Raw genomic sequence first — 27,255 nt, 5'->3', positions numbered from 1 at the left:
TCAGTCTTGACCCTGTGCCTCATGGGAACAGTCCAGCCCGCACTGCCAAGCCAGGTCCTCCCTGGACTGGAAACTGGAAACAAGCATCGTAGGACCGGTTTCGGGGTTTCACCCCTCTTCAGCCAGGATAGCTTGATTCCAGTGGCATGGAGCGCACGGGACCAACGTCTGGGCACACCCTTCCCACTCGGGGTGACAAATGCAAAAACAACAATTGATGGACAGAATGCAGAACAATGTCATACACTCACCCCAGTACAGACATCTGGGCCTAAATCCATCGTTTTTTTGCTCACCATGCGGTTCCAGTTTGAACCTAGCCATCAATTGTGTGTCTTTTGCTTAATATACATCCAAGGCAGCACAAATATATGTTGATTGTCTACTATGGCAAAAAAAGGCCCTCTTACACCCATGTACTTCTGACGGGCCATAAACATGCAAACAAGCCTAGAAGGCAAGTAGGCTCTTTATTGCCCTCTTGTCTCACCCATCACACACCAAGAACTGTCCCCCTTAACTCACTGATGTAGACAGATCCACCCAACACAGAAACATAACGAGTCACGCTGGTGGTAGCACATTTTCACAAAATGAACAACAAAGTCTCGGACACATTTGGAAAATCATTCGTGGATTACAATGCTTACAACAAGAACAGAGAAGGGTCTGTTAACAGTATCATTAGCATAGCTGTTATAGCACGTGCAATTCAACTGTGTTCAGGGGTGTGATGGGCCCACTGCACCCCAATTCTGGCTGTCTTACACTGCCCAACTAATATCAGAGACATTTCTCTTGCATTAGGGCTCATGGCAGCCTTGAAACTGCACCCCAATTCATCAAACACGTTTAGCTCGAAAAGGCAATTCTGCAAGCCGTCATTAAGCAAAACCTCAGTATAGCTAGAGCACTCGTAGATACTAACCAAACGGTGTAGCTCCAGTTTAAAGAGTAAGCAATATTGACACTAAAGAAGCCTCGATAGAGGCAAACCTATAACATTATGATCCATTCCCCACTCGGAGGGTTTCAACCCTGCCTCAGCATGCTTCAATTTCAATTTACCAGGAACTTGGCACAGGTGTGTGTGCTCGGCCCCACGTAGTCCAAGGTATACGTAATCTTTTAATCTCATTATATAAGGTTGAGGTCATCAAACACATTCATCACATATAAGGTGTTATTAGAAGATGCCGTCGGCTGATTGCTACAGTGAATTACTTATACGTACCCACCCAAAACATTCCACTCCTTTCACGCGTGCGTCGCTTTCCGCAATTACAGTTCTGCGAAGGAGGCAACTTTACTTATGACACACGCACGCTTCCGTCTGATGTTGCCAATGACGTAAGTACGTAGAAAAAAAACACCAAGACGCTACTTCAGCCTGCTCTATTTACAGCAGCTTCTACCATCGAATGCTGGGTGACGAAACACAACTAAATACAGGGGACGTGGAAGAAGCAAACGTGACAACTGCAGCATCATGTGAGAAGCTGACCTGAAAATAATTAGAGAGAAGAATGAAAACAACATTTTCGCACGTGTAGCAGGAAGTGTTCATCTTTGCTGGGCGTGTGAGATGCTTAAGAAAGCCTATGCTTTGACAGCACTGAGTAGAGGAATGTATTCTGAGAATAGCAGGTGCCGAATGATTTCTAGCTTCCCGGGTGTCAGCCTGACCTTGTTCTTATCGCGGTAAGCTTGGCTTCAAGTCACTTCTAATTATTGGACCCGCTTGAAAGACTTCAACACAGGCCTGTGACATCATGCATGAAAATCACTCAAGTGCTATAGGGATTCACACAAGAAGCAGGTAATGACTGACCATTGTACAGGGGGGGGCGGCGGTTGCGAGGTGTGCGCGCGCGCGTTAGGCAGCCGCGGATGCGGTGAGGGGGGGTCGGCAGCGGCGGGGTGTGTGCGCGCGCATGTGTGTCTGTGTGTGTGCGTCTGCGCAAGCGCGTCTCAGAAGCGCGTCCACAGACCCCGACCCCAATCGCTGCGCGTGTCCCGGTCTGTCTCCCTTGAGAGACCTAAAAAGCATGGCAATTGTATTCTATTGTTATCAGTCACCATGGAAGAAGTTCTTCAAAACTGCTTATCCTCGGGGTTCCCATAAGTCTGGGCGAGTAATATTTACATACAAGTGCATCTGAAGTAGCGGAAGAGGGGTGGGTGGAAGCGGTTTGCAAATGGCAGCTCTTGGTCTAACAGCGGAGCGATCTTATGTTGCATATTTATATAGCGCGAACTCGACCCGAAGGAGAGCGACATTCACCACAGCAGGTAAAGGTCAGTTTTGGAATTACTAATTTTAGTAGTGCTTAGCTGGGCAGTAAAAATGGTATCATGCAAACTGCTGAAGTTACAGTTGTGACAAATGTAAGTTTTTTTTCTACGCTTGTGTTTCATTTCACAGTTCCACGTCTACCCATTTTAACATTATTATAATAGAGACAAATCCGAAGAAGATAAGTAATAGAAACAAATCAATAATTTGGGCAACGCTGCTTGCCGACAATTACTTTCAATGTAACTTGTTTGAGATGCAGTGAGACGCAAGGGAAATTTTGACGGGTGATGTGCATCTGTAAGACGCGTGCGCAGTGAAACGTCGTGTTTTTTAGTGTCAGTGCACTGCTTACTCGAATGTTCAAGTCTTTCGAACATACATTTAAACAAGTCAGTACGAGGTGTGTGCGCACGCATTAGGCAGCCGCGGATGCGGTGAGGGGGTCGGCAGCGGCGGGGTGTGCGCGCGCGCGTGTGTGTCTGTGTGTGCAAGTCAGTACGAGGTGTGTGCACGCGCGTTAGGCAGCCGTGGATGCGGTGAGGGGGGTCGGATGCGGTGAGGGGGGTCGGCAGCGGCGGGGTGTGTGCGCGCACGTGTCTGTGTGCGTCAGAAGCGCGTCCACAGAACCCAATCGCTGCGCGTGCCCCAGTCTGTCTCCCTTGAGAGGCATCTCGGCGACAATAGTTCTCGTTGGCGGCAACGCTTCGCGCTGCAACGCCAGCGAGACCTAAAAAAAAGGATAGCTAAGAGAGCAAACCACTGAAGTGGAACACAGGGTATCTGTCCGGTGCAAACAATTCCGAAAGATAGAAAATACATGATGTACTCTATATCAAAGGGAAACTCTACAACCTAGAAGACTCTCAAAGACCTTGAAGACAGTATATATAATTTGTCTTGGTCTGGCAGAGGGTACCGGTAGGGAGAGTTGGCAAACTAAATGCAGACACCCAATCACGGATTGCGAAGACTGGTGACGGCCAGTGCACTGTGGCAGATATGACTCTTCACACTGCGTATTTCACATGAAGGTTGGGGCTAGTATGCGAAAGACAAAACCAATACTATTGGACAAGATGCAACCACACTCAAATACTTAAGTCAACTCATTTCAAGCAGTGTGAAAGAACTTAAGTAGTCGGTTGTCTCATCTGATGCACCTAAGCATTATGTTCCTTATAGTTTTTATGCACTTTAAAAAATAAAATGTTCTTTTCATTCCTTTTTTATATCAGCACAATATGTACTTCTCATAATCACCAGTTTACTAGTAAAATAATGCTTTGATGGCAGCCTGACACCACGGACAGATAAGTGAGCAACGGTATCATTTTACTCCAACCACAGAGTAGGAAGTCAAAGGCTGGGGTAATACTTCGAGGGGGTGAAGAGAATCCTGCACAAGAGAAAACTAAAGCATGCTCTGCTACCACAAATTACGTAATGAGTTGAGGTCAAAGTCAAAAGACAGTTTTACGTGAGTCTTCATAGAGCAATGAATGCACTTTTGTTGAAACTGTTCTTGACGGTTGCATGATAGAACCACACAAGCCTTTACAACGCGATCAATAAAACTAGTGTCGTTACAACGACTTGCTTTAGGGAAGCGCTGTACTTTGGAATAGCATTATTTACTATTTCAACTCCAGTCTGCGCAACGATAGGGAAAGTGTTGGACTTAAAATTCATCACCAGTCCAACGTGTTCCCTAAAGCAAGCCGTTGTAAAGACTTGTTTGGTAACAACGTGTTCGTTTTGACCACGTTGTAAAGGGACTGCGTGGTTCCGGCTGCGTGGTAAAGGTGGTTTCCCATTCTTGACAAATCAACAAAATCAGGAAGGTGTAGGCTCCCTGTAGCAACTGATGAAGATATTGTAATCCACAAAGACCTTTGATTCCACTGTACACAATGATTACTTTCTGCTAAACTTCATTACTGTGGGTCTTAGCTTTCCTCAATACAGGCTCTTTGCTCCCACAAGACACCGTGGAGAAGGGTGGGCATGGTCAAAGTTTGCTTTTGAAGTAGCAGCATAATTCCAGCCTTGAAATTGGGTTTAACTCCTACGTAAGGACTGTAAGGAAAAGGGGCAGGACTTTGTAAATTAAAATTACTGGTAAGTATTTTCAGCACTTATGTCTTATCAACAAATGTGACATTAAGGAAGCAGGATTTACACAAATGTAATCACATTTCATGAATCGTGTCTCTGGGGATGGCTTAAATCCTATTAGCTGATGGAGTTCTTAGGAAATCTGCAAAATGTGCACATTTTACACCACTTTGATATTTTGAAGCAATAACATTGCGTAAATATTACAGTCTCAACATTTGATGGTCTTCATACCTCAAGCAAGGAAAGAAAGGGAGGTCCCCTTATAATCCAATCAGGGACAGGGGGTGCGTACAAGAATCAGATAAATCCCTAACAACAATGGTGTTGTGTCGCGGTATAAAACAGTCTATTAGACAATGTTGGTAGTCAGGGAGTTACAAATTTAAGAGGACATAACAATTCTACAATCTCACAAAGTCAACATTACAGTTAAACATCAAAAAAAGGAGAAATCATACATTTGCATCGCAAATTTATTAAATACAATTATATACAAATATCATTAAAAAAAATAAAAAACATTTCATTAAAAATACATCATTATGAGAAAACAGTTGTCGATGCAGCGTTTCGGTATGTAATTAACACCTTCTTCAGGACAGTTTTCTAACCTCAGCAGAGGTGATGTTAGACTTCAATTTATCTAACACTTCTGGTGATTAAAATCATTATGATTAAAATCATGAAGAGAGAAGGGAACGATGACCTCCTCTGGGATTAAAAACCTTATGATGCAAGGTATTCACAATGTAGATATGTATACTGGTGCCACCGTTGGTCTATATGGTCAGGATACGATTAAGAAATTAATTATTGCCAACCGTTGTATTGTGATTGGAATACTGATAATAGGCTGATGTGCCTTATTTTGTATGCGTCATCCCAGATATGGGTTCATACACGTCTGCTTGGGCTGGCCTTCAGTTAGCCACCGGTTAAGTTTACCACGGCCTCCCTGCAACCAGTATACAGGTTCCGGGTCCGGATAAAAAAAAAAAAATCAAAACAATGCCTCTGTGGTGTGCGACGTGAGCACCATTAGTGTGTTACATTTCACTCAAGTCAAAATCTGTAAAAAAGTTACTGGCGGAAGGTGATATGCATAATGTCAGAGGTGGTGGGACAGGAGATTCCTCTTGAAGCCCGGTGGCATGTACTACGTGTATCAGTGGAACCAGCATGGCCTACATACCACAAACAATATGGCTATTACTGGCCGCAATGGTGGCCAAACGGAACATTGCAAGGGCTTGGGGGGCCCACAAAAACGGCAACAGCGGCACAATGGAAGCGAGACATGCACTGGTGCTGAACCGTTGAAAAGACAGTATACGAGAGCAGGGGTTGTCCCAAGAAATGGGGAAAAGTATGGCAACAGTGGGAATCCTATAGGGGCAACTGGGAGATACCTGGAAGCTTGTAAAAGGAAGGGTTGGGGAATGATTCTGGTGCTAGATTGAGATCCTGATGGCAAAGTGTTTAGTGTAATATACGAATATGGACTGCTGATCATGCATAACTGTACTGAGGATGTGCCGATTATGTGACTCATGATAATGCAATATATTGATGCTGATGTTTGTTTAGTAAAAATATATATATTTTTTAAATTCAGTAAAAAAGGGCGGCATACCCTCGATGTGCTTTACAGAACTGAATATTCCTCCAGCTTTCAGTAGCAGGTGTATTTCCAAATCAATGAGCAGTTGCGCACCATTCTTGCTCCGCAGTCTTCGAAATGAAGCATGAAATCACAAGAGGACACTGTCCTATCTCTCCTGCGAAGACTGGAGGATTTCACTGGTATTAGCAGCAATTAAACTGCCACTATCAGAGCAGTATGTCCAAGAATGACCAGTGCTGATCATACAATGACCACTCAGCCTTTCATCTGACAGCAGCTCTAAAAACACTGTGCATGTACAGAACATCCTCTGTAGCAAATATACTTTCAAACTGAAAAAAACCACTGCTTACAATTCAAAATTGATTTAAAAAAATCTTTATTTTTCTATTCAGTTTGAAGAGATAAAAGGCTGCGCAGCTAATGAAATATATCATTCACACCAGTGCACGATTTTTTACAATCAACCGATCCAAAACCGTTTGCACTGGAGTCAGTTTGATCAATATTTTTTGCACCGTAAGGTAGAAGGCCCAGTAAACTACACTTTTCCCAAAATTATACATTTTTTTAGGTAAAGGGGAGCTACCCAGGGAAACTGCACAGCAAGTTTGACAAGAACCATGGCAGTGCTAAGGGCAAGGCAGTTTTCCCACAATTTGCACTCTGAGAGAAAGGGCAGTTTCTCGAAATGCCTGGCAAGCTGACAAAACACGCGATGATGCACAGTTTTTAAATGCATATACATGTGACGATTCAAGTATTACAGATTCATGGCATAGGACTGAAAAAAGTAAAGTGCAAAAGCTAAGAGCTTTGAAAGTGCAAATATTTGTTTTGTCATGATCTCGCGTTGAGGCTTAAGATAGCCTTGTTATGATGTTGTGCCCATTGACCATTATATGTGTACAGATACATCACGTAGTGAACACAACATCCACACTTTGTCCTGGCGTAATGTTCAACAGCTGAGTTTGGTGTTTCAAGCCATGCGAGTGGGAATAAATTCTGTAGGTACCAGGCGTAACTTCAAGGTGGACATCTTTTGTGTTGGGCCTTCCTCCAGGGGAGCTCCCTGTAAAACTGGAAAAGGTTTCCTGTGGCAGAAAAAAATCATGCAAATCTTATTATTTTGACTAACAGTTTCGCTGTCAAACAGGTGCCCACCAGAGTCATCAAACATAAATGTCAAAGTGGTCAAGGGAATTTAACCCCTTGTGTGTTATGTCTTGACCACCTGCCCTACAATCATTTCGGACATTTTTGGTAAACCCTCAATAACTTTCTTTTACATGCAATAAATACACAGTCAACTTTTATTAGCCTGCACGAAATTTAAATTATGCTGGCATAATTTCGGGAATTTTGTGCTATGATTGTTACGAAAAATTCCTACTATTATATCATTATGCCATTGTGCGTAATTACGTGCCATTTGCAGAAGAAAAATAGTTACCACAAACGGGTGGTAAAAATTGACAGCAAATACACAGGAAAAGAGAAGTCAAGAGGCTGTTGTTCACAGTGCTTTTAATTTATTGCAGTTTTTAAAATTTAAAATGCTTCCTTCCATCAGAGATTGATAAGAGGATGCATTTCACACTAAAATAAAGCAAGAAGTGACCAATGTGAATTTTGCATAATTATGCCGAAATTTCGCATAGTTATGCAAACGTGAATCACACAAATTTCACGTGCTCCTAAAATGTTATACACGCAATTGTGATGAGTGCAAAGTTTTCTTTTGGTGTAGCTCCAATGAAATACAAAATTGGGGAGAAATATATTTCGATAACATTTTTTTTTTCTGCACTCGACAGAAAATAACACTATCAAGAATTCTACATTTGTAAAGTTATTATATCCAAGCTTTGCGTTGTGAAGACGTTTTTGAAATCTAGACACATGACCCCAGGAAGGAGTCAGTTGCTGTTTGGCTCAAAACATTTCTTAACACCTAAATACCGTAAAAATAATGAACAACGCTGAAAATTATCACACGATATCAATCCTAATGACTTACCTGTGCTGTGCTCTTCTTTGTTTATTGCAAAAACCAATAAAATGGAGTACAAAAAATAAATAATAATGAACAAATAGATACACTATTAAAAACGTATATTTTCTGAAACAGTAATGTCGTCACATGAATTTCCATTAAAGTTATATATTTGCACAGGTCTGTACACCTTATATGCACACTTTTCGTGTGAACCACAATGCTCAAATCATTAAACCATAGGAGGCTTTACGTTATTTTTTTTTACTACTACACAGTAATATTACTTCATCTGATCTGCTTGCAAAAATAATAATAAATAATTTTGCTACTAAAAGTTAAAACAGATTTCAGAAAAGTAGGGAATTGGTGGTTAAATGGCGATTTTTAGGTCTCGCCTGGCGTAGACTGCGCAGACATGCGCAGTCTCGCTGGCGAGATTTAATGAGTTAGGGTAGATTTCTCTAGTGGGCTTTAAGCCCCGCCCCTCTTTTCCATTGGCTGGCGTCACCGTTTATGCTAAACGGTGGCCAGCCATTGGAAAAGAGCGTCTAGTGACGTACAGTTTTCTCTTTTAGAGCCGTCCCAGTTGGACTGGCTCGGTTGCTTTAAGTTTGTGGTAAAAGCTTTTCTTATCTTTATGGGGCCATGTGTTTCAAACATATGGCCCCATAAAGACAAGAAAGCTTTGCGAAGGACGAAAGTGAAAGCCGACCGTGCCTTAGCAGCTCAGCCAGGCGTGGCGAGACTCCACCCCCTCTACCATCGCCATTCCCGCACAAGCGCTGCACAGAAATGTGTACTAAAGAAAGGCAACCCCCGTCCGCCAATATCAAAGATGCAAAAGGGACGGGTAAGAATCTGTTCTTTATTTCCTGGTTTCTCTGGTGGTGCCCTCTCCTTACAGATAATGTCAAGTGTGTGCCCCCTCCCCCCAGACAGCGCTTTGTTTCCCTGTCGGGCAGCTCTCCCTTCCGCCGGTGTCTTGTCGAACCCCCACCTCACTCCACACTGCGTCTTGCCGAGTTCTGCCTCCTTTACCAGCTCTACCGTGCCGACTTCACGCTGGCCGTCCGAGCAATGAGTCCGGCACAAATGCTTTTAATCTGTTTTCAAAGCCCGCGTCCTCCGAATGCCCATTTAAGGCAGTATTGCAGCAGGGCCAGCTTTTGGGGAATGATTGAGAGTTCCTTTCTGAAGGAATGCACTGGAGAGGCGGGCAGATCTCCAGACACGAGGACTCTTCCCCGACTCTATAATCACCTCAGCACTTTACGTTTACGTGTCGGAGACCTGGCTACGAAGTCCTCTTCCCTGAGGGGAAACTCGTCGTTTCTTCCTTTGCTTCCAAAACAGGGAAAAATTAAGGAAAGCGCCCCTGCGAAGCACTGGATCTGTCCTGTGCACTTTTAAGAATTATTTTATTTTTAATATGTCCATATGTTATAGATAAGAATTATCTACCAGCTCCCCTTGTTGAAGATCTCTCTCGGTTTAAAACATGGACGCGCATTACTTGCCATGAGGATGTGAGTCTTGTAATTGGCTGCAGCACGATCCTCTCGTCAGCCCATATAACCGGTCATTTGGCTGCAGCACATTGGGTGCTTTGAGGGGGACACAGCACCTCATTGTGCTGCAGTGCATTCTGACATTTAGGACGTGTCGTTGAGGCAGCGGAGCCTTTGTCAGGTGATAAGAAATACGCCCGGCGCCTCTGAAATAACAAGCATTGAAAATGAAATAGGTCTCGCCTTTGATTAAGTTAAAGCCATTTGCTTTGCTAATGGTATTGTATAGCAAAGCAAATGGCTTTAACTTAATAAAAGGCGAGACCTATTGCATTTTCAATGCTTGTTAGGGAATGTAGAGGATACTACATTTTCACAGCACAACTATACAATCTTAGGGAAATCAAGTGTCAATGGCAACTTTATTCTCAAAAACTCGTATAGGTTAAAATGGTACTACATATTTGACCAGCAGAAAGTGAGAAATATTAGCTTTGTCAAACGTGTTTGAGCCATTCCATGTAGCAAGTTCATGGCTGTCATTCTCTCCTTTCCTGCTTAACAACCCACGGGAACCTTACATGTTTGCTATGGTTTATACCGGGGAAATCGTGTGAACGTAAGATGATAGGACACTTACTTGTTGGTAGCAGTGGGTTTCAGTAGGTTTTCTGGCTACAGATCCTAAGGCATTGTAGGTACGATAATTGTGCACGGAGAGAGCAAAACGCCATTCCCCGTTTCCCCAAGGATTTATACTTTTAGCAAATGTTCAGCATGTTTCCAAGCCTAACTACACCGTGATAGAATGTCATCCTTGGGCATTTAGATGTGGAACATACTTGCCATGACTGTTCAAGCCAATCCTGCTAACAATGTGCACAAAAGTTCCAGATATTACCATAACAGGTACATGTATCCTTTACCCACAAGAAGGCATACTGACAGCCATCTTTTAAAGTTTGTTTCACATTAATACATTTTCGATGTTTGTCCCACAGAAAGCTATTCCACAGGTTTGAATGTATGTAAATCCCGAAATGGGGGTCAAATTAAAGACGAGTGGGCAAAAAAATGCATCTCCAAGTTTGATACTTGACTTGATGCACTTTTTATTCCCGAAGATCCTAAGATCTGGAAAAATGTCAATTGGTGTCTTCAGGGTCACCTTTACACAACTCCAGCAATGCAAGGATGGATGACAGGGGCAAACTTCCATAGACACCACCCTGCTGGCTCCCAAAAGAGTGAGCATCTGAGGAGAAGTTAGAAAACAGGTGTGCCAAGAATGCTTTCAGAAGCAACAAGTGTCGAAGAAAATACATAACAAAAGAAGAGACAAAAAAACCAATGAAATGAAATCCAAAGTGGCACTGTACATGGCCGGGACCCACAGCTTTCTAATACAAGCCTTTATAAGTGACTCGTCTGTATACTGGGTGTCCAAGCTAGCGCTGCCATGGACTAACCAGTGTAAAGCCGAATGCCTAGCCTGCCATACAGAACTGGGGTGAAGTATCACAAATTATGAGATTTTCTTTGGTTCCGAGTGCCTTGACCCAGGATTTCGTCTCGTGTTCACAAGTTCTCGCAGTCACTTCTTAATGTCGATGAATCGCAGTTGTTAGCTGCTCAAACTGCTTAACATGCCAATCTCGATCCATCAGGAACTTCGCGTCACCTACATGGTCTATTGATTATATCAAAGAGTTAGCGGATGGAGGCATTAAGCAGATATTGCAAGAGTGGGCAACCCTGCGTTAGGGCTTCTTACCAGAAAGAAGCATTTCACAGTTTGGAATCAGTTATTAAAAAATGAATTGAACAATGTTGCTTTGTGCTTTCCAATTCAGGCCTCTGTGCTCAATCTGTTCAGCAGGAAAGACACCTGCTACATAAAACATAAATAAACAGAATTATAGAAACAGAGAGATGGAAACGGAAAGCTGGATTAAAATTCATGTCTTGATAGCGAATTAAAAACTGCTGTTTGCTACCTATCAGCACCAAAAAAAGAAAATAGGACTCTCTGTTAAAATACATTTCATCTGAAAATCATATTATTAATAAAATAGGTGTATGTAGATGGTGCAGAACACCCCAACTGTAAGGTACACACAGTTGAAATAGCATTCTAATTTAAATTGGTTTCTTCAGTAGTTAGTATTGAAATGTTAATGGCAGTTTAGTTTTGTGCACCTGGCCTGCCAAAGATCTACAGTGTGGCCTGAGGCACTGAAGATCACGACACCCCGATAGTAAAGTAACATTTATTAAAATGTAAAGAGGTTCTCTCTAAAACAAATCCCATAACCAATTACAAACCAAGAATACAGAGTACTTTGTGGGAAATTTGCCTTTGGAGTTATCCACCTGTAAAATTACTGGTGCATAGACGGTAAGAAGCTTTTTTAACTGTACAACTTCCCTGTGGCGTCTTCTCCCCACCAGCCAACAGGCACTAGGGTAAGTGTGAGTGGATGCAAATAGAGGCCAAATGCAGTCTGTCTGCTTTGAAAATGGGTTACTCAGAGATTTTGTTATTTTTTTATTAACATTTTGTGCAGGTACAAAACAGTACAACATAACAGGCCAGTTTGTTGGTACATGAAATCCGAGTGTGGCTTAGTTACAGTGCATACATTGTCTCATTATTATAATCATGGAATTCGTCACGCGTACACCATAGATTCAAGAAAACACTAAGTACATGCATTAATCTACTTAAAGGCATTGGCATGGAAGAAAACCCAATTCCAAATTTTTAAAGAACATCACACTATTCCGTGGTCTGCAGGTTCCCAGATCGCTCCCGATCAGCAGCTTCAGTCTGTCCCCGAACCCATGTCAGGAATGGTTCCCAGATATCCCAAGGACGGGAAGAAGGGGAGGCCAGCTCCCAGAAAACAAGACAGCTGTGTGTGCCCGTAGGTCACGTCCGCTATCCAACCCTTGAGGGATAGTGTTCTCTTCCTACCCCAATGCACCGCAACCTGGCGTTTAGCATACAATAAAAGCAAAGTATGTAACTTACGCAATTTGGGCGTACCAAAGGGCCGGAGATGGAACCCCCGATCCTCCAACCATCCGGCTCACTGTGGCAAATACTTTGGTCCAATAATCCGCTATTCCTATGACATTGTTCTGCATTCTGTCCATCAACAGTTCTTTTTGCATTTGTCACCCCGAGTGGGACGGGTACGCTCAGACGTGAGTCCCGTGCTCTCCATGCCACTGGAATCAAGCTATCCTGGCTGAAGAGGGGTGATACCCTGAAACCGGTACTAGGATGCTGGTTTCCAGTCCAGGAGGACCTGGCCTGGCAGTTCGGGCTGGACTGTTCCCATTGGGCACAGGGTCAAGACTGATTTGCATATGGCTGGGTCCAAACTGGAATGGCATGGTGAGCAAAAAAACGATGGATTTAGGCCCAGATCTCTGTACTGGGGTGAATGTATGACATTGTTCTGCATTTTGTCCATCAACAGTTCTTTTTGCATGTAAGAAGGAAGCAGGTGAATAGTTACAACGCCAACAGCTGTCATCTTCCATAAGCCCCATGCGAAGTAGGCTAATGGGCGTTCTATAGAACCTGTGTAAAGTTCCTCACAGACCTTCATCTTGCTGTCTGCCAAGATGAGACAAGAGGTTGTCCAACAAAACATACGATATTTTGTTGAGTGGAACACCCGGGCTTTATAAGGAATAACATTTCACTCAATGTACATTAAGAAGAAAACCGCAAGTCACCCCAGAGTACCATGACATTAGAAAGGCACTGTCTTGCAGCCTTTGCAGTGTACTTGGTCAAAGTAGTCGCTAGTAACTTCATATCTTTAGAACATATTCTTCAGGTAGTTTATCTGATATATATTTCTCAAAAAGATGCCTTGAAAGCTTCATTATTTAACCACTACTCATTAGATACAAACAAAAGACTGCAGCTCATGAAGAAGGTTACAATGGTCCGGGTTCAGGTACTCACTTCAAATATCGATTTAGGTTGGAATATATATATATATATATATATATATATATATATATATATATATATATATATATAAGGTTTCCTGCTACGATAAGCAAAAACACGCTCTCAGAAAGGTACAGCTAGTGGGAGTTTATTCACAAGATAACGCTACGCGTTTCAGCACAGAAGTGCCTTGATCACACGTTAACCACAAACCAATCAGGAACATCTTATGTACAAACACCAATGATCACCATGTATAGTCAACATAGTAGAAGGACACTGACATTCAAGAAAATGTATCGGCCATTATTGAATAGTTCTTTTGCGTTAAATCTCTATTACATCATAGAAATTTAGAAATCAAAACAGTGAATTCAATCAATATATATGGGAAACCTGAACTCCATCTCATATTGAAAAAACGGGGGTAACATTTTGATCATGCGATGCAGTCAGAGTCATTTGTGCATGTAAGAGAATGCATTGTCGCATTTAACAAGGCTATAACCACGATTCTAACCATTTCTGACACATTCAGCATTACCCCCATAAGACTGAGTCGTCTGGCATGTTCATAGTGCATAGGAATAACTTATTGCTAAGCGCCTATGTCGCAGCATCACATATTTACAAAAAGCAAATTGCACTCGGTCTAGTGCCCGAAAAGAGTCAAATTGAGATTTGGTGAGTGATCAGGCTAAATCTCATAGTCTCTAAGGTATCCTTCCTCCAATAAGGTGATCAAAATAGGTTCTACTAGGGATGTTCCATCAAGGTAAACAGAGTGCATCTAGATCCAAGGATCAAGGAAAATCAAAAAAGGGGGGGGGTTTATAAAATAACAAATATGATTACTTGTACAAACAAGAAAATATCCCAATTGAGACACCTGAATTACAAGAAACCGAGGAAGCATGCTCTTCAAATGCCATCGCCAGTGAGCCGGATTCTGATGCATCGAGACACTCCACCAGCACTGCTTCTGAGACTGAAAGAGTTGCTAAGAAACCGGCGACTTTTTTAGAAGAGTTCAGGGTTCTAAGGACCAGACGGAAAAAAGAAGCGGAATCACAACAGCAGCAACAGTCCTTCCAGAAAACACCAACTCGTGGGAGACCAAGAGGACAAGCAAGAGGAAGAGCAGATCACAGAAGAGAAGACTCAAGTTCCAGCAGAGAAAACGCAAAGAGTACAAAGCCGGTGGGATCCAAAAGAGGCGGCTACAGACGAAGACGTTAACCATGGATGATGATATGGTAAATAAAACAATTATAAACTTGTCTTCTAGAACATTGACTCTTAAGGAAAAACGAACTCTCTGTTTGGGATTGACTTTTTGCCCCAGTGAACTTTTTAGTTACTCTGATACCCGAATAGATATGTATAAATTCGGCAGGAAACTAAAACTTCAGAAATGGCACTCACTAAGACCTATAGAAGATACTCCTCAATCCATTGTAGCAGCAGATATACCTGAACTCAATATTTATGATCATGATCTACTACTAGATATGTATGCACTGGGTGGTATATCATCAGATAGCCAACCTGATGATTCTATTGTAGGTGTGAGGGAAACTAATATGAATAGGGCTGCCTGTACTAGTTTTAGACCCAAATCTGTTTTTTACCCCATCATGCCACACAATCCTATAGATACATTTCAAGAAGTAGTCAGCAAAGAACTTGCTAAGCTCAAACACAAACAGTACAACAGAGATAACAGGAATAGAAATTTGTCCAAACAAGAACGTGACTTCATCCTGTCTTTGGCAGATGACAACTCTGTTATACTAAGACCCTCCGATAAAGGAGGAAACATTGTTCTGTGGGGCAGGGATCTTTATGTTAAAGAAGCCCTCAGACAACTTGAAGGTGATATCTTCTATACCAAATCCAACTCTAATGAATACAACAATAGTATAGAGGAAACATGGAATAGACTACACGATTGGCAAATAGAGGGGCTCCTCTCTTGGCACGAATTCTGCTTCCTCAAACGTGATTATCCTAAACTGCCAATTTTTTATTTTTTATTTGCTGCCTAAGGTTCATAAAAATCTCTTAGAACCCCCAGGCAGACCCATCATATCCTCCATAGGAAGTGTTAATGAAAATCTGTCAGTATATGTAGATCACTTCCTGAAAGATTATGTCATCCAACTTCCTTCCTTCATTAAGGACACAACTGACTTTCTCAAAAAAATAGATACCATCACATTGACAGAAGGCTCCATATTAATAACTATGGATGTCAGTGCCCTTTATACTGTCATAGACCACACTCAGGGTATGGAGGCTTGTTACTATTTCTTAAAAAACCGTGAAATAGGATTCAGAAACCACACTGTCATGCTAATAGAGATGATGAAACTCTGTCTACGCAACAACATATTTATGTTTGATGGTACCTTTTTCAAACAAATTCGTGGGGCGGCCATGGGTTCTGCTTTTTCTCCCAACTTCGCCAATTTATTTCTGGGGAAGTGGGAAGAAGAAATTATGACCAGTGTAGATCTCAAGGAGCACTTCACCAAGGTACATTTATGGTCTAGATACATTGACGACCTCTTCGTCATCTGGCGTGGCACAGAGGAAGAGGCTATTACCTTCATTGCAAAGCTGAATCAAAACAGTTACAATATACATCTGACATATAACATTAGCAGACACCAGGTGGATTTCCTAGATACCAGTATTGCGATCCAAGATGGCAAACTGATTTCCAAACTCCACAGAAAGGACACCGCAGGCAACAGCTTACTGCATGCCCTCAGCTCCCACCCTGAACCACTCAAATGGAGCATCCCTTATGGGGAGCTTTTGAGAGCCAAAAGAAATTGCACTCAAGAGGCGGATTTCATACTCGAGAGTAGCAACATACTCCAACGGTTCCGTGATAGGGGATATCCCGAGGGGGTACTGACTAAAGCCCTTTCTAAAGCCTCGATTATTCAGAGATTAGAGACCCTGAATCCTACGCCCAAACCTATTGTCTCCTCACAACTTCCTAGAATAATAACTACCTTTAACCAAAAGTCCAAACAAGTACAAAAAATAGTGGCTGATAAGTGGAAAATTTTAAAATCTGACTCCATCATAGGCCCCAAATTGACCAACAGACCACTTATAACGTACAGAAGAGGCCGCAACTTAAGGGATATGTTGGTGAAAAGTGACATCTCGGATAAAAAGGGCCAATACATCCAAGGACTTAGTGGATTCTACCCTTGTGGGCATTGCAGGGCCTGTCGGTCTAGTGTGATGGTTAAAGACTTTGCAATACCAGGGACCAATACCAAAAAACAAATCAAACAATTTTTGACTTGTAGTTCCACTTATGTGATCTATATTTTGGAATGTCCATGTCACAAAAAATATGTGGGCAGTACTTCGTGCATGGCTAAGAAAAGAGTTCAGGAACATTTGAGGGCTATTAATAACAAAGACCCCAAATATCCCATTGCAAGACATTTCCAAACCGCACACCAATCAAACAATGACCTCTTAAGATACTATGCAATTGAACAGGTCAATGTTGGTAAGCGGGGTGGGAATCGCGAACTTGCCCTCCGAAAAAGAGAATCCAAATGGATATTAGAATTGGAGACCAAATTCCCTGGGGGACACAATTTGGACGAGGAACTTGCAACCCATCTGCACACTGAGTAATTGTACATAGCTGCCTTCTATATTGGTCCATTGTACAGGGATTTAAAAAAAAAAAAAATGTTTGATTGTGTCCCCAAAAATTTTTTTTAAAATTTTTTTTTTAAATTTTTTTTTTATTGTGTCCTGATGTTCAACATGTAATCTGAGTGTTCTTGCAAACTGATTGATGATGATGTTTTTAATCCATTTTAATCACTTGTTCTTGTTACCTCTTTCTAGGAGTCAGCCGGGGGCACGTCACTCCTTAGAAAATCTGAGCACTGCACTGACCCTCACATGTCTGAACCGAATAGAAGACTGTCACCTCACCACGATAAGCTAAGAAACACACCTTCACTTTTGTTATTTTATAAACCCCCCCCTTTTTTGATTTTCCTTGATCCTTGGATCTAGATGCACTCTGTTTACCTTGATGGAACATCCCTAGTAGAACCTATTTTGATCACCTTATTGGAGGAAGGATACCTTAGAGACTATGAGATTTAGCCTGATCACTCACCAAATCTCAATTTGACTCTTTTCGGGCACTAGACCGAGTGCAATTTGCTTTTTGTAAATATGTGATGCTGCGACATAGGCGCTTAGCAATAAGTTATTCCTATGCACTATGAACATGCCAGACGACTCAGTCTTATGGGGGTAATGCTGAATGTGTCAGAAATGGTTAGAATCGTGGTTATAGCCTTGTTAAATGCGACAATGCATTCTCTTACATGCACAAATGACTCTGACTGCATCGCATGATCAAAATGTTACCCCCGTTTTTTCAATATGAGATGGAGTTCAGGTTTCCCATATATATTGATTGAATTCACTGTTTTGATTTCTAAATTTCTATGATGTAATAGAGATTTAACGCAAAAGAACTATTCAATAATGGCCGATACATTTTCTTGAATGTCAGTGTCCTTCTACTATGTTGACTATACATGGTGATCATTGGTGTTTGTACATAAGATGTTCCTGATTGGTTTGTGGTTAACGTGTGATCAAGGCACTTCTGTGCTGAAACGCGTAGCGTTATCTTGTGAATAAACTCCCACTAGCTGTACCTTTCTGAGAGCGTGTTTTTGCTTATCGTAGCAGGAAACCTTATTGACTTTAACTCGGCGGTGGGATTGGCCGAGTGCAACACGCCACCTGACAATGGGATATGGATCCCGGAAACGAATCCTCTTGTGAAGCGACTGAATATATTATATATATATATATATATATATATATATATATATATATATATTATAATTTATAAAAAAGAAAAAATGAAAAAGTGTATTCGAATTGCAATTTTTATGGTATGGCATAATAGCGCAGCTGACACCAGATATTTATGTGAGAATCACCAGGAAGGGTTCTGGCTTCACCCACATATCGGGAGCCGGGAGCACATGTTTTGATTGAGAGGTGGTGCGCTTCCACAAGAAAGTGCTTGAACTCCACACAGCTTTAAACATTTTGTTTATTTATCCAGAAGCCTGACCTTAAACTTTCAGGGGTGCACACATGGCGTTGTGATGCTATTAAAGTGTCTAAGATAATTTACAGTGTTCTTCTCTGTCAGCAACACCAATGGAAGGATGGTAGTCAATAACCTACATGGATTTTTAGGTTTGGCTTGACAGTGCATGACCTAATGTGACCAATCAAAAAAGAGCTTTCAGAGCCCTACTGAGCAACAGACTTGAGCTCCACTCACATGTTGGTCCCTCCGAGTACAGGATGTGATTGAGCTGAATGTGTGTGCTTCCACTAAAAATACCCCATGTTTAGTACTTTTTGGCTTGTGGCAAAGTTTATACTTGATGCAGCAGGACCGATTTGGTTATGGTGGCAAGTCAATTATCATGCACATAGGCTTGATCTATGTATTATGAAATGATATGATAAAAGCACTAGTCCTGAAGTATGGATTGTGAAAAGCATATGTTAAACATGATAGGCATTTAGGTGTAAATTGTTATCGATGCATATGAAGGCCTATAGATAGGTAGTTTGTTACATGACATAGCAAAGACTACTGTAATGGGCAAGGGTTCTGACTTTGACCACCGACTCTAACAAATCCAGTGCGTTTCACTGTGCTGGTTCTCGTTAGGCCCGGATGAGAGGGGCTGTATATTGTTTTTGCAAGCTGTATCTTTCTAAATAGTTATTTAAAAACTGTATGCATGATGGTTGTCAGTTTATGGGCACTTGTTTTGACTGGTGTTGGGTAAAGTGTAAAGCCAATGTTAAAGGGTAAAAACTTAATCAGATCTTTGGAAAAAGCATGCCAGAAAACATAGGTATGATCCGTTTATTATAAAACGTTATGATAAAGCCAGTAGGCCTGAACTACATATTGTGAAAGACATGCATAACTTAAAAAGAATAGGCTTTTAAGGATGGATTGTTATTACTCTGCGCTAAATCCTATGGGAAGGTACTTTGTTACATGGAATTTCACAGACTGGTGTAGAGGGCGAGGGTTTTGGTATTGGTGATCTAAAGGAGATATGCACTACAATTATCCTTATTAGGCTTTCTTAAGAAAGTATTTTGTTTTGTCTACTGTAATTTTGTATACATTTGTACTGATATGACTGTATGTCGAATAGTTCCCTTGTAGAAAACGTATACTCAGTACAATGGCTTAAGTTGGTTATGGTGACAAGCCAATGATAACGGCTATATGCCTGACTGTTATGAAAAGTTATGATAAAGGCATTAGGGATGACATAATGATTGTGAAAAGCATATGTTAAGTCAACAGACCTTTAAGAGTGGATTTTTATTATTCCTATGAACTTAAGGCTACAGTTTTATGTGACATGGAATCACATAAGACTACTTTAGCAGGCAAGTGCTTTGGTGTTGGTCACCCACTCTGACAAACCCTGGGAAAAGAATTTCACTGTGATGATTCTTGCTAGGCCCTATTGAAAGGGCTGCATATAATTTGTTAACTGTAATGTTGTAAATATTAAATGTTATAAATGTATGCCTGGTGGTTGTCAGGTTCTGCACACTTCTGTAGAACTGGGTTACATATAGTGTCAAGCCTTTGGTTGAGGCCTACTGGAAAAAGTTATGCCACATTTCTCAGATGTGACCTGTTTATAATAAAAAGTTATAACAAAGCAAGCAGGGCCTTACTCTTGTGCTAAGGACTGTAGGCAGGCATTTTGTTACATGGAATCTCACGGATTACTGTAGTCTGTGAGGGGATTTAGTACTGGTGACCCACCAGAATAGATCATGGGGGTATTTTTTCAACAACTATACTTGGTACATATTTGTAATTTTATTACGAAGTACCTGATGGTTGCCTTGTGGAAAGGCTTATAAACCAATAGTAGGTATGAGCTGAGTTACTTATGGAGACAAGTCGATGATAAAGGTTATAGCCTTGTTGACTTATAAGAAAGCATTATGATAACGGCAGGAAGCTTGATATACTGATTGAGAAAAGCATATGTTAAAGTCAATAGGCATTTAACGTTAGATTGTTATTACTGAGTATTAAATTCTACAGAGAGGTAATTTGTTACATTGATTCTCACAGTCAACCATATTAGGCAAGCATTTTAGTGCTTGTTATCCTCTCTGACAAACCATGGGCATAGAAGATTTGTATTGTTAGATTCTTTATTAGGCCCTCTTAGAAGAGATAGTATTTTGCTCTGCCAACTGTAACATTATTTACTATGTAATTTTATGACTGTATGCCAGTTGGTTGCCTTGTGGGAAAGCTTATGCTCAGTACAGGAGACCTCATTTGGTTATGGTGATAAGCAATTGAAAGTAGCTACATGCCTGAATGGTTCACTATGAAAAAATATTTCTATTGTCAAACGTCTGATCTGCTTACTATGAAACGTTTTGATAAACACATTAGGCTTGCCATATCAATTGTGAAAAACATATGTCAAAATCAACAGGCATTTAAGAGTGGATTGTTGTTTATTTGTATTAAAGCCGAAAGATAGGTATTTTGTTACTCAGAAAGTCAGATTACCTTTGTAGGAAATGATTTTGTGTTAGTTACTGCCTCTAACAAACCCTAAAAGATTTGCACTGTAATATTTCTTGCAAGAATCTCTTCTTAGAGGTCTGCCAGGATCTTGTAATAAAACAATAATTAAATAATACATACATCCATATGTATAAATATATATTCATGTAGCTCACAGAGCGTCTTTGGGTCCACTCTGGACTGCTGTTGGTTTGTCCGAGTGTCATTTACGCGGTTTCCATCCATGACGGAGAACTGCATGGGGTAAATTTTCAGTCTGCATCAGTCATGTGCTCTTTTGCCCTGTGAACGATGACATTTTCTGATCACATGTGCACATCCACTTAAAAATGAAAGAACGTAAGTATCAAAGCTGGTTGGCCAGTCCTTTAGTTTTGAATTTTCTCTTTTTATAGTTCCCCTTTCAATTCTTTTCTTCTGCTCTTTTTATTTTAATGTTCCTTAAGAAACTATTATAGCTATCCGGGAAGTGCGAACAGGTTGCGTGCTTGCCACTCATTTCATCTGACTTCCTCTAAACCAGGAGATCGTTATGAAATGCTCATAGTGTAGCACTGTTTTACCATTCTAACTTTAGTTCTAAATGTGACAGCCATGCTTGAACTTTAAAACAATGATAGACTATTTACAATACCTTGATGGACAACTGCTGCTACTTTTAGTTTTGCTATTGCAAACATGACCACAGTGTTTAGTAGGCATGTTTTCTTTTTACTACTTGTATTCTTTTAATTTATCTTGCACGTTTTGAGTTTGTGTGTTTTTTATTGCAGAAGCGTCAGAGGGTGAATGGAAGAATGAGCCAGTGGATTAATGAATGGATGCTGAGTGCAAAGATTAGTGACAGAGTGCGTGTACATTGAGTTGGGTGTCTCTGCACCCATCCGTGACCAAAAGGCACCTTCATTCATAAGCTAGACCTACTGGTGTTGCCGCTATTTGATTTGTTTGTTTTCGAGTTTTCAAACAACATTTATAGGAATTGAGAGCATTTACCCCAACACATCACCGACTTTCTGTATAAAGCAAGCAGGCAATATTAATCAAATGCACTCTAAACAAAATATCCCTGTGTGATATTGCACTTTTAATACAACATTTTTATGCATAATTTATTTAAATGTCATACTGCACTAAAGATTCTCACTTTTGTTTGATTTACGGTATGCAATTGTGCTGCTAGTTTTAGCATGATAGTTTAAAGATTCACACCTTTGGATCAGCGATGGTATTTGTGGAACAGAACCTACATATGCTCTTTAGAGTAGGATTTGTCAAAAGACAACTCAGCACACACTGCAGCTGAAGCAATTATCATAGTGAATTGCTGAAATGCATGCTGCGATCTTGCTTTAGGAAAGTTTTTTAAAACGGGCAACTGCTAATACTTTAGGAAATATAAAGGGCCCATTTCCTGCGTATTTTCCCACCAGAAGCTTCTTCTGAGCCAAGGATTGTTGAACGTCACTGTAGATTCTTAACTCTGCACAGCTGAATATAATGGGATGCAAAGATTCCAGACATTCTTCCACACCACAGCTATTTTTATCCACATACGTCAACTTTGTGTATCGTGTGGGATATTTCTAGTTTTCAATTCAAAGTAACTTTATTGGCATGACAAGTCCTACCAGTGCTGCCAAATGTAACGCATGACCTATAAGCAACGGAGAGATAGTTGGACAGCTAACTGCCATGCCAAGCCCCAACACAGCTTATTCTACCTGGGTCTGCTTCTATAGACCAACCCGCTGTACTGTCTTTCAGGCACTGCCAAACAGCCACTGAGGTAAACAGTTACCTTAGGATATTTCTGTTCTATGGGTGACAATATGCAAAGCTTTCAGGCTAATAGCTTTAAGTTTATTTCTGTATAACACGTGGACCCCAGTCAGCAAAAATAACTACAGGCAGATATTTAGATATCTTCCTGAATATTCCTCTGTTTTTTGCTATTCACAAACGTTACCAATAATATGCCTAGAAAGCTGTGCCAGACAAGGTTTTCCAGGCGTACTACCGGAAGCATCATGTAACTATTCAAGCAGGCTCCTAGTCCTACTGTGTGTCTAGAAAGCTTAAAACACCCCCACAGGGGAACCTGCAGTAATGAATGAATTTCTTGCACAGGTAAAACATTTATTGTTTGGTCATAAGAGTACGTTTATGATCAAAAATACCTTTCAGAATAAGGCCAGTTAATACTTGACTTATAAGCTCCTGTCATGTTTTTTAGAAGCTCTGGCTTATCATATTTCAGTCACAAAGTGTGACAACAAAACAAGAGAAATTATTGTGCTATTACACTTACATTGTGACCAAACAAGTGCCAGTTACCCATAACTACAACAAAGAGTAGGTTGTCATTCCAGCTAGCCTTAATCTGGAACAGTCACCCAATATCTATTCAGTAATGTTCTAACTTAACCACATTTATTCTTACCATGGCTTTAGGTAACCAGCCATGACTGTGCGAAATAAGTGAAGTCAGTATCATTACGTCACACCATTGCATTTTCTGCCCAATGCATTAACCTGATGATTACATCCACAAGGACCTCAGCTTGGAAGTAGCATGTAAATTGGCTAGCACTAAAATAGGTAAACTATTTGAAGTAAAGGCAAATAGAGGTACATGTCAACCAATAAAATGATCACATCAGTTTAGGGGCCAGTCGATGTAATGCAGTTGAACTCCATCCCACTTATAGGTCATTTCATGCTACCGACTTGTATGTTTTACTGAATTAATGAGGCAGAAAGAAGTGAAACCGAGAGCAGGCCAATCTCAGACACAGGGTGACTGGAAGACCACCCGCAACAGATCGAGTCTCTTCCACCTGGACCAGCAAACCGTTCTCACGAATGGATACTAACTAGAAGAGGAACTCTACTCATTTGCCAATAGCTATGTATCTTATCAATTTGATATAGAGTAACACATTTTCAGTACTGATAGTATTTAAAGTGTGGAGAGCCCAAGTAATCATGTGAATACAAGCTCACTCAGCACATGCCTAGGCATTATATAGGCTTTGCCAGATGGAGCATAATTCATATAGACAGAAAATGGATCTAGGAAATAGACTTTATCCCCTTGAGAGACAGAGCCCCGCACTTCTGCCTGGGGGTATTAAACCCCTTTTACTTGCACATGGGATTTTCTTTGAGGAAACCCACATGACCCTTTGTGAAGACCAAGTGCATTAGGCCAAACCGTTTGGACGACCTTGCACAGAGCTCAAGGTAGAATATTTGCTGTCTCAGTGGTCAGGCAGGGGTAGAAATATTCATAAAAAGTAAATGTTAACAGTAATGTGCAATGTATCTATAGACCTTAAATGCCTGAAGTTCACTCAATGAAAAATGGTGAAGGATGTCCAAAATCAACTCTAAACTACAGAAGTCAAGCTGAGGTACCTTGATCAACCAGATAGAGGAACATATGAACCTTTGGACAATGGTGATGTAATACCACTGCAGTCAGCATTTGCTGAAAAAACCTCAAACAGCGTTTAGGTTGAATGGAAAAACAAAAGCAATTGATGCAGTCTATTAAACTGAAAAAACAACAACTCAAACCTGAGGGTGTCTATCATTGTGAGAACCAAGATATAGTAGGTTCTTAGCTGCTTGAACCACAGCTATTCTCCCTTCTAGAAAACCATTGGGATCTTCAAAACCAAGAGTTATACCTGGCTTTTTCAGCTGGTTTATGTATGTATGTATGTATTTAAATTTGTAGAGCGCACTGCAACCCTACGGGCATCCTGGCGCTAAAGACAGAGTGAAGGAGGAAAAACGGAGGGGAGGCTGAGAATTAGGCTCTGGGGAACAGCCAGGTTTTCAGCTGTCTGCGGAAGAGGGTCAGATCCTGGACCAGTCGTATCCCCAGACTTTGCTTTCTGGCCTCCTATTTTTAACCCCGTTTTTGTTGGTTTGAGGACTCTGGACACTTTACCACTACTATGCTCTCCATGTAAATTGTGTTAATGAATTGGTGTTTCCATGACTGGCTAATTTAACTTACTACTAAGTATGTGTAAAATGTAAATCCGTATTTGTAAAGCTCGAACTACTCACCCTTATGGGTCTCAAGGCGCTGGGGGCCGACGTGGAAATTAAGTGAGCTATGGCCCAGAGTCACATGGTGCTGAGCTGAGGCCGGAGATCGAACCGTGAACCCTTGGCTCCGAAGTCAGCTGCCCTGTGAGTGTGAGAGTGTGTGTGAGTGCGTCTGTGTGTGTGCGTGTGTAACTCTCTCCTGTAAGTCAAATGCTGTTAGTGGACCTTCAGGATTGATTGTGTCACCCACGCAAGCAGCCTTTTAAAAGGGTCTCAGACTTGCCACTGCAGTGTCTGAACCCAGCCTCTACTGCCATGTCGACCTGGCAAGTGCACCCAGGAAACCGCCGCACTCCGAGTCTCATGCACCGATCTCCAAAGTTCAAGATCACCGACTCAGATGCAGGCCCAGCTGTGCAGCTGCAAGAACTGACGCATCGGGGACCGCGCATGGAGAGATTGACGCAGTGCCATTGCTGCCGCCGCTTTGAAAGCCAACGCCTCCTGAATCCCCATGTATCTCACCGGGCATCAAGTTTACAGCAACGCCCGGGCTGCAGTAAGAGACCAACACATCACCTCCCCGCACAGTAAGAAACCGATGCATCACCTCCTCTTCAGTAAGGAACCGACCCAAAACCTCCCCTGCGTGGCAGTAAGGAACGGATGCATCACCTCCCCTGGAGTAAGGAAACGAAGCATCAACTTCCGTATGTGTAAGGAACCGAGGTATCACCTTCCCTGCGGCTGTTTTTGTTTATGACTTTAACGGATCCAAGGTACTTTATATTGAAAGTGTTGCATCTATAGTTAGCTATGGACAGGACTGTGTTTACCTTTTAAAAATCATATCGTGATAACTGTATGTTGGATTTTTGTAATTTTGGTCTAGTTAGGTTTAGATAAAGATTACTTATTTTTCTAAACAGGTGTGGTGTCCATTTGTAGTGTTTTCACTGTATGTGTGGACAAATGCTTCACACATGGCCTCTGAGATAAGCCCGTCTCCTCGAGCCAAGCTATCAAGGGGGTTAGCAGAGGTTGTCTAAGGGTGTAACTTCCTTATCCTGACTAGAAGCAAGGGTCCTTGGACAAAGGTACAAACTATTCCCAACGCGAGACCCCCATTTCTAACACCAAGGATGTCATGGTGTTAGAAACTCACTCCCAAATGCTGCAGGTTTTGAGGACAATATTTGAATACTCTATCTCTTAAAGTGGTAAATCTAGAATTTATAGCTAACCTGAACGCTAAATAATTACTTCAAGTAGCCTATTGTGGCACAATTTGTGACAATACAAAAAAGAGGAATTGAGATGCCAGGTTCCTTGGAATTTCACACATTTGGCCCAAAAGAATAGGAAGAACACCGAAATGAAGTGCAGAGAAAATTAAACAAGATGGACACATTTGTTAGGTTCAGTAAACAATGACCTGAACATCAATAGGGAATTCTGAATGTAATTATTTACTTCACAACAGGACAACTCACACATCTGAATTAAATAGGTAATGGGTAGCGATTTGTTCTTAGTTGAAGTGGTATAATGAACAAACACCACTGCATCGGGAAGAATGTTAATTCTTCATCAAAGGGAATCACCACACGCTACTATAACCGTGGCGCACCCGGCATAAAAAGATATTTGGAGTTGATGTTCTCAGAATTAAAAAAGACAAGTACGTGTTATATCGGTTGTGTGGTCAAAAAAGAAGAGAAAACGCGCCAGTATGTAACCTTGTTACACGACGCAGCCATAAGAACGGGAGTCAAGTGGAGGACGCACTTCGTCTTAATTGCGGGTTGGAACGTATCAAGGGTGGTGATACCCTTTGATGAGGAATTAACACATAATAAAGCTGTGGATTTTGCATAACCAGAAGTACAAGACAGTTCTGGTTCTGTGATGCACAGTAGGACAACAAGCGTTTTTGCCAATCGCCCTGATAAAGTCTAAGGGGAGACGAAACACGTGTT

The 27,255-nt window shown here is 41.4% G+C and overlaps 1 protein-coding gene across 2 annotated transcripts in view; it reads right to left on the bottom strand.

The window, feature by feature from the left end:
* Positions 1–6,403: 6,403 nt before the first annotated feature.
* Positions 6,404–27,255, bottom strand: part of AKIP1 (A-kinase interacting protein 1) — a 75,587-nt gene continuing 54,735 nt past the window's right edge. For both annotated transcript variants that reach the window (XM_085648135.1, XM_085648136.1), the window contains exon 5: positions 6,404–7,138. In XM_085648135.1, the coding sequence (XP_085504261.1) occupies positions 6,959–7,138 (180 nt within the window). In that variant the 3' untranslated portion in view covers positions 6,404–6,958. The remainder of the gene's footprint in view (positions 7,139–27,255) is intronic.

This window comes from Triturus cristatus, chromosome 3_2 (genome assembly GCF_964204655.1).
Source record: "Triturus cristatus chromosome 3_2, aTriCri1.1, whole genome shotgun sequence".
NCBI classification, from domain to species: Eukaryota; Metazoa; Chordata; class Amphibia; order Caudata; family Salamandridae; genus Triturus; species Triturus cristatus.
The sequence above is the reverse complement of the archived record's forward strand: the minus strand, read 5'-3'. Positions and strand labels throughout refer to the sequence as shown.